At 46.7% G+C, this 8,436-nt stretch overlaps 1 protein-coding gene across 4 annotated transcripts; it reads right to left on the bottom strand.

The window, feature by feature from the left end:
* Positions 1-6,532, bottom strand: LOC136530566 (serine carboxypeptidase-like 51). Of its 4 annotated transcripts, XM_066523298.1 has the most exons (13): positions 6,313-6,531; positions 6,109-6,203; positions 5,863-5,970; positions 5,482-5,722; positions 5,350-5,393; positions 5,194-5,261; positions 4,984-5,089; positions 1,862-2,067; positions 1,704-1,773; positions 1,566-1,616; positions 686-738; positions 480-612; positions 2-365 (listed from the first exon to the last, which is right to left on the bottom strand). In XM_066523298.1, exons 1-13 carry the CDS (start codon positions 6,461-6,463, stop codon positions 297-299), a joined length of 1,395 nt encoding a protein of 464 aa, XP_066379395.1. In that variant the 5' UTR covers positions 6,464-6,531; the 3' UTR covers positions 2-296. The 4 variants fall into 4 exon arrangements, with proteins under 4 accessions (XP_066379389.1, XP_066379401.1, XP_066379395.1 ...); XM_066523292.1 differs by having other exon boundaries at positions 1-365; positions 5,863-6,203; positions 6,313-6,532; XM_066523304.1 differs by lacking the exon at positions 6,109-6,203 and having other exon boundaries at positions 1-365; positions 5,482-5,766.
* Between the last annotated feature and the right edge of the window lie 1,904 nt (positions 6,533-8,436).

The raw sequence follows: 8,436 nt of genomic DNA, 5'->3' as shown, positions 1-8,436 counted from the left end.
CAATAATGTGGTATGATTCCTCTATATGAATCCAAATATCTTTCCATTATTAAAAAAATAAGTTCCAGCCTCTACAATATTTTGTAATATGTAGATGATACAACCGCTTTCATATCAAATCAGTGCTCTGCTTTTAACGGATTTTTTCCTATATAAAAAATGCCATCGTCAACTGCATTGCCTTTCAGGTATCCAACCTATACCGCACTTCAAGAACGCTGAATGGTCCTCCGGGACCTTGTGCTATAGCTGCTTGAAGCCCTCCTTTGTTCTTGGCATATATCACACAGAATCAACTAGCTTGCTGGCGACTGGGTTATGCTGCTAATCATGCTTAGCGCGATACAGGGCTGGTCTGCAGGCACCTGCAATCAGAGAGAAGATCCCACGAGAAAACAGATAAGATTTGGGTTTATCCAAGTTTAAGAAAACAAATAAGATGGCACAAATGGGGTTCAGACTTCAGACTTCGGACTTACATAATGCCCAGCTCCAAGAATCCAGTAGAAATGCAGGTTCTTGTAGGACCTGACGAAGGCCTTGGTGCCTTTGCTGGCGCCACAATACAGAGGCTGCCTTGGTAGGCTCAGAAAGCTCTTCAGACCATCCCATCTGAAATGAGTAATTCAGATATATCGTTGAAAACCTGCCAGAGAACGGGAGGGAATAAAACACAAACACTTACTTGAGCTTCTGAACCCATGCTTCTGCACCGTTGGTCGAGCAGATTACGTCGAGCTTCAGATACAGGAAAAGTTATATCAAGTTCAGCACTGAAAAAAAATGCAGTTTTAGTAAATGCTAATCATTTCAACTTCGAATACTGTATATACATGGAGCATCTAAATGCCTCGATTATTTGTCCATGTGAGCTAGCGGTTGTTGGGAAAATGCCTATTGCCGCCACAAGATTTCGTGTCCTTCACATCTCTCTGGCAAAGGGGGTTCTGATGGGCTATCCCTATCCATCCATCCCCAAATCCATGCATGGAACGCTCTTTTCTTGGAATTTTCTCGGCATGGGCCCGGGAGAGATTGTCCCTATGTACCATGTCTGATTAAATAAACTTCACAATGAAGGCTCGCATTTTCTTGGCATGGTCCAGAAAGGATGGATGCCTGTCTTTTCTGAACCAAGAACATGTGTGTTGGCGTTACGTTATCCTGATCTGATCTCCGCCTCCCCCACCGAGTGATAAAGCTATTTATTCTTGTACTCTACTCGGTTGCTTATCCAGGATGGCAGGATGCCTCCAGTTCCTAGTGGCTTTGTTAAACCTGAATGCTACATTTGATCAACAGCACCATGAGTTGAGGACTTGAGGTTGTTTTCAGTGACTTGATTGTCAATCATTCACTAAGTCACTATTGCACATTTCTCCATTGACCTTATCCTGGTTTATTTTCTAATTTCATGATTGGATGTTTTTATGGAAAAAGTGGACGGTTTTAGTCTTTTAGATTGAATGGCAATGTAATACTAGTAGCACTAACAGAACGCAGATGACGAGCTCCGAGTAGTTTTGAACTGCCGGCGATGGTAAAAATTGTAGAGTGCTACTGACCTGGCCATTGTACACCGTCACATTAACGCCATAAGACAGCAGCTCATCAATCTGAATCAGTCAACGTAGAGGTTATCAAGCGAGCACCACTAACCCTGTTGCAATTTTAGAAAGTGAGGACGCTTTTGCTTAGATTACCTCATCGATTCTTGGTTTCATGAAATCGTTGACCAGCGCGTGGTAGACCGAGTCGGATTGCTGCCTCCACCTATATATACATTTGGAATTGCAGCGTCACAACACAGGTAGGAAACCGACCGATTGTGATGCGATATAGATGAGCACAGACGACTGACGTGAAGTTTTTGGGGATTATCTTGAGCTTTTGCTTGATGACCCCATTCATGATGCCGTCAATGGTGTTGGAGTCAGGTTGGGAGTCCTGGCCGCGATGGGACGTCGAATACTTCATGGCCTGCAAGCTGCTCATCAGTGATGAACCCACAGGTATGTCGAGTGCCACCGGGTCCATGCCGGAGTCAAGCATGAAATTGTACACGTCCTGCATGCCCAAGAAAAGGAAAACAAGTTAAAAGAAAAATCTACTGCGATCAAGCAGGCACATCAGGCTGTCCTAATAGTGAGAGCCTCTTTTTTTTTCTCTATCACGCAAAAGATTTGCGCGTTTTTGTATTAAGTAGAAGAATAGTTTGTTACATCTCGGGTGGTTTACAAGATTAACACTGGGCGCACCCACCCTGCTCAGCTTCTTCTCTAACCTATTACTCGCTGAATTAAACAACCTAGGTGCTTCGCACCGGCCTAGACCCATAGCTCTGCCTGAAGTTTGATGGTTGCCTTGATCGCCGGAATCTGTGTGGCTGCTCCGCGGAAACAACGCGCATTACGTTCTTTCCAGATTTCCCAAGCGATTAGCGTGAACATGGAGTCTGCACCTCTTGCAAATGACGCTGGCCAAAGAGCTCTCCAGGTCTGCCACCAGTCGACAATGGCGCCGGCTGGTTGCTCGGTCAGAGTTGCCCCAAGCGCCGTGGCTGCCTCGAACCACAACTGCGTGGCGAAGGAACATTCGACGATGATGTGATCAATGGTTTCCGGTTCCTGATCGCACAGGAAGCAGGTGTCGTGTGCATCGAGCCCATGCTTCCGTCGTCTGTCCGCTGTCCATTGTCGGCGGCGAACCGCCAGCCAGAGAAACAGCTGGACCTTGAGCGGCGCCCACACCTCCCAAATCCTGACGCAGCCCGGAATGGGGTGAGAACCGAGATGTAATGCCTGCCGAGAGCCTCTTTTAAACTGAGGGCTATTAAAATTTGTTATCATTGACCTCTTTCTTTCATTTTATAACACAATTACCATGTTCGCTTGTTGGTTTTAACCAGCCCAAACTAGCCAGCCAACAGTATTTTCCTCTTACAACAAACCAGCACTAGCCAGCTCAAACCAGCCCAAAAACCAACTAGCGAACAGGCCGAATATGTAGACATGTGCTCTATAATTTCTATCCAGAGATAAATGTTGCCAATTATTCATCACCCATATTTATAGATTTCTGCCTCTGCATCCACCACGTGCGATTTATCAGCTCCTGCTATAATCCATATGCCGTCACACTCACACATATATTTTGTGAAGCTCTTATTACAGCTCTGCTTGTCAATCAAGATTTTAGCTTCCTAATTTTGATATTTATGAGTTGATGCATATTTTTTTCTCAGCTTGTTAAGTGAAGCCATAGTGCTTATTCTACATGTTATTCAAAAATCTCATTTTGTATTTTATGCAAAATATAGATTTAGTCCTAGATTGTACTTTTAGTTACTACAGTAGTATATAAATAAGCATTTCAACTTGCCCTACAGTGCTCAAGATGTTGAATTTTCTCTATCAACAAAGTACTAGTATACTAGCATATATTTTTTTAAAAGGATATTTAAAAAATATATGCTAGTATACTAGCATATATTTTCTATGAAGTCTAACGCTTACAATTAATATGTCAATGTAGATATGTTACGATGCTTGAGTCAGCATTTGTAAATTTATTTACTGTGGAAACTTGCATAATTTATTTTCATAGAGTATTAATTAAAATGTACTGTTTTTGCCACTGCTACGTGATTCATTAATAATTTTTTTATTATCATTATTAAACTTTGGAAATGTATACTTATCGCTCAGAAGTACATGTATACTTAGTCTGTATAGTGGCACCTAACATATATCACAAATTCATAATAGCATGTATGTGTAATTTAGAATAGTTTAGTTTATTTTAGATAATAACATATATGAATAATTCAGATGTTTGTTTTGACTATATTTTATATGCTAGAGATGAGTAATCGTATTGTAATTATAGGAGCTACTTAATTTAGATTATCTTTCATGCATGGCGGCGCTAGGTGATTTAGATGTAAATTTATGGAATTAATTTATTTTTTCCATGATTGCATCTATCGGTAATCATGAAGCTAATTGGATCAATCATTATTATTCAAGCAAATTAGACCAATGATTATTATTGTCCGTGATAGTTATAGTCAACCAAATTGATGACATGGTATCTATGTTTTATCTAAGAATTTTCAAGGACTTCTTTCTTAATCTAGTGCACCCTGTGAAGATTATTTGATCTCAATGCTGTATAAGATATGAGAAACTAGTGAACATCACTGTCACTATTTTAAAATATGGGGTAAAGTATATGCTTCAACCTTTACGTTCCACGTTAGGTAACAGACACCCTCCAACTATTTAAACCTAACGAATTTGGTGATCTAACTAGTTTTATAGGTGGTTCTCAGTTTTGTAAAAAAAACATAAAAAGCCAATTTGATCTCCTAAATTCGTAATTATTTTTTTAACTTAGAAAAATATGAAACTAGTACTGACTTTTTTCTAAAATGTTACCTACATGGTTATGATCTATATATAGTTATTTGACACTAGCTAGTTTAATTTGTTCCTATTACTTGTAGTTGTGCTTATTATTTAATACAAATAATATCTAAATAACTCTAAATAGAGCACCAACAGATAGATAACAAATTTTAGAAAAAAACTAGAATCAGCTTCATTTTTTTTTAAAATAAGTTAAATATGGATTTTAGAGATGAAACCACATTTTAATTGTTTTTAGAAAATAGAAAATCACCACCTATCAAATGAGTCAGAGGACCGAACTAGCCCGATTTCAACAACTGGTGGAGGGTGTCCGTTACCTAGTTTTATGGTTTTGGGTAGAAGTCCAGACTGACGTGCAACTTAAAGGGTGCCCTAACATAATTATGGTTTAGGGTTACCGTAACATTTTTCTATTTTTATGGTTTATGTTTGCACTAACATTGATTCCTAGGCTCTATAACATTGATCCTCTAAGAAAAACAAATACAGAAATATGTACAAAATTAAAAAGGATGGAGTAAGAGACTTGGAATCAACGTTGGGCACTTACGACGTTGCCGCTCTTGGTGTCGATGAAATCTAGCAGGCTGGCCCATGACCTGTGCGAGGCGGCCCACTGCGCCGCCACGATTTGGTCCTTCACTGTCTCCGCCTTCCTGAGCTCAAGTTAAAATAAAACGGGGTCGCATGTGAATGTGATGGGTGCGCTAAACGTCAGGAGAAAGGCATGCATATGGTGGTGTGCGTGTTGCTGCCTTACTTGTTTGCTTCGTCGCCGGCGTTGTCGTCCAGCCTCGACACGCTCAGGAGCAGTGGCGTGTAGGAGAGCTGCACCATCCAGATAGAGCTCACTTTAACTAGCTGCCCATTCACTATTTGTGATTTGTCCAAAGAAACTAGAAATGGCCAATCTCACCGTGAAATCCTCCGGCGAGATCCAGCTATCTCCGAGCGCCACACCTGCGCACGGCAAAAGAAACGAGAATTTCAATGCGCGCGCACGCACGCATCAACTGCTCCCCAACCAACGTCCATTTCGGTTACGTACCTCCGAGCGTGACGTTGAGCTCGCCGGCGCGGACGGCCCTGGCGACGGACGCGCCGAGCGTGGCGGCGTACTTGCCGCCGTAGGATTCGGCGACCAGGAACAGCGGGCTGGTCGCCAGGGTGGGCACCTCCTTCACCAGCGCCCTGAGCAGCGTGGTGGCGTCCTCCGCCTGCTGCCAGTCGCTGGTCACGAACAGGCTGTCGTCCTCCACGTAGCTGTACCCTGTGCCGACCGGGTTGTCCTGTGCCCGCCATGAAAGTCCGTCAGCGTCAGCGTCAGCGAGGACTATGCATGTAAAATAAACATCACGACAGCAAAAGATGATGACAAAATAGATAGAAAGAAGGCCACATCAGCTATCGCTCTCTGCGTCTCACTAACCACAAAGATGAGGTCGGCCTTCTGGAGCCACGTCGAGTTGCGCGGCTTGAGGTCGACGTCCAGCGGCCCCATCTCCAGGAAGTTGCCGAGCCCGACCCCGGACGCGCCCTGCGAGAGCAAATACCATGGTTGATCACAACACTTGCTCATCAGGCCATGTTCTCGTGAAGCAGACCAGAGCACAGGATCCTGTGCCGAAGCCGAAATTATGGTGTGACGAGGAAAGAGAGGGCAGCAGCTGCCGACCGGGCCGCCCTGCAGCCAGAGAACGGTCGGCCATGGCTGCGACGGCGTCGACGTCCTCTGCGGGCTCTTGTAGTACCACCAGAACAGGTGCGCCTCTGCAACAACGGCGACATGGCATGTATACCTCAGCTCAGGACATGGAGTAGCTAGAAAGAGAATGCTTGATTATTGGCAAGCGATCGATGCGGAGGTAGCGTTACTCACTTGGCCGGACTTCGACGTACCCCCACAGCTCCGAGCCGTCGGGGGTGCCGGTGGTGATGGACGCGGCGCAACAGGCGTGGAACGAGACGAGGCAGAGGAGGAGGTGCAGAGGAAGCAGAGCAAGCGGGGAGTGGTAGCGCGACCTGTCCATGTCCAAGACGCGAGCGATGATGGACGCCGGCTTCTAGGTGTCAGTGTGAGCCGCGCTGTGGCCGAGAGGCGAGCGCTGAGGGCAGTTTAAATAGGTGGCGTGGCGGTGGCGGTGGCGGTGGCGGTGGCGCGTTGCTCACCCTACCCTGGCCACTGATTTGCCGAGGCAGAAGCGTTGTTTTGCATGCCTATGATTCCAACGGAGGCACTGCAGTTTCACTGTGCAAAATCATCAGTCACATCATCGTATAAGTAAGAAAAGCCGAAAGCGTAACCAATCACCTTCAAAGCTTCGGTCGTAGCTATAGCCTACTTTCAATGTCTTCACCTAATCAGCAGGTAATATTTCTTTGGCTTCTAGGTTCAACCAGATTGGCATTGGCTTTGGTATAAAGCCAGAGATCTTTTTCCATATTGACATTGCCCTAAGGCTAAGATCAGATAGGTTACTACTTGGCCGACGATCAAATAACGTGGATGGGTCGCAAAAGAGAGTACACGTCTCGTTTCCCATTTTTTAGTGTGGTCGTGGAGGATGTAACTTTTCCATTACCTGAAAACCAAGTTTTATCGATAGCTATATATTAGCTTCAACTGGTTCTCTATTAAAGCTACCTACTACTCTGATCTTAAGCATCTGTTGGGTTCCAGGACCACGTGAGATGGGTTGGACATGACCTAGTTTTTTTTAGGTTGGGTTGGATCCATCTCATGTTTGGTTGACAGGGATGAGTCCATTCCAGTTCTCTGTTTGGTTAGAACTTAGAAGGTTGGCCGATGTGGGACGAGGAAGTAGACATGCGTGGCCCACGTGTCATCCACCCCTTTGGTCTCTTCTTCCTCTTTTCTTCGTCGTCTTATCTCCCAGGTTGGTCCTCCTTCGCAGCTCCTCCTTTGCTCGGCCGCGGCTAGCTCCTCCGACGCGGTCTACTCCCTCGACCGCGGCCAGCTCCTCTGGCGCAGCCTGCTCCCTCAGCCGTGGCCAGCTCCTCCGGCGTGGCCTGCTCCCTCGTTTGCGGCTTGCTCCCGCGGCCACGGCCTATCGGTGGCCTGCCGCACCTCACGCCCGTGGCTCGCCGGTGGCCTGCCGCACCTCGCAACCGCGTCCTGCTAGTTCTCCTCCAGCACGACCTTCTAGTCGTCCCTCCGCGCGACCACAGCTTGCCGACGATGCAGTTTACTGCCCTTTGCCCAGACGCGCCTCGGGGAGCCACAGTGGGGGTTGCGCGTGGCCGCGGCCGTCCGCTGTGCATTGTCGGGGCGGCGCGTGCTCGCCGCCGCCGGGGTTGGGCTTTTGTACACCGTCGTGCGTGGTCCACCTCCTCCTCCGCACGCAGACCAAGTGGGATCGCTTGATTTCTCTGATTTAGAGGAACGGAGTGAACCTGGGTCTACGGGGAATATTCCCCTATTGGGATGAACCCGACCCACAGGCTCCCCAAACCAAACAACCCAAAAAACGAGTTCGACCTAACCCAACCCACTTGGACCATCCAGCCAAACACATGCTCAAATTTTCTGCTAAACCTTCATTCCTAGAGGCTAGAGGACCATACTTTTTTTGTTTTGTCTATCCCAATACCCATGCTCATCCATATTGCTTGCGTGCTCTACTGTCCGCTGCCTCCCTCCTCCCTGGTGCATCTCTCTCTCTCTGCGTCTCTCTCTCTCTCTCTCTCTCTCTCTCTCTCTCTCTCTCTCTCTCTCTCTCTCTCTCTGTGTGTGTGTGTGTGTGCCCTTCTCCCTTGGTGTTGCCTCTACCCTGGTGTGGCCCCTTCCCCCTTGGCGCACCCCTTCCTCCTCAGCACAACCTCCTCCTCCCCTAGCATGGCCCCCTCCTCCTAAAGCGACTACACTCCGACACGATCTCCTCTTGCCTAGCACGACCCTCCTTTCCCCGGTGCTGCCCTCTTTCCTAGCGTGGCCCCTTAGCCCTTAGCGCTGTCTTCTCCACCCCGTGTGGGCCCTTAACCC

This window comes from Miscanthus floridulus, chromosome 2, assembly GCF_019320115.1.
Source record: "Miscanthus floridulus cultivar M001 chromosome 2, ASM1932011v1, whole genome shotgun sequence".
NCBI classification, from domain to species: domain Eukaryota; kingdom Viridiplantae; phylum Streptophyta; class Magnoliopsida; order Poales; family Poaceae; genus Miscanthus; species Miscanthus floridulus.
This window is presented reverse-complemented; position numbering and strand designations above follow the sequence as displayed.

Coding starts and splice junctions, on each gene's coding strand:
- LOC136530566 (XM_066523292.1), bottom strand. CDS start 6,463: ATGGACAGGTCGCGCTACCACTCCCCGCTTGCTCTGCTTCCTCTGCAC. Junction 739..1,565: donor TGACGGTGTACAATGGCCAG/GTCAGTAGCACT, acceptor CTGTATCTGAAG/CTCGACGTAATCTGCTCGAC. Junction 366..479: donor TTCTTGGAGCTGGGCATTAT/GTAAGTCCGAAG, acceptor CTCTGATTGCAG/GTGCCTGCAGACCAGCCCTG.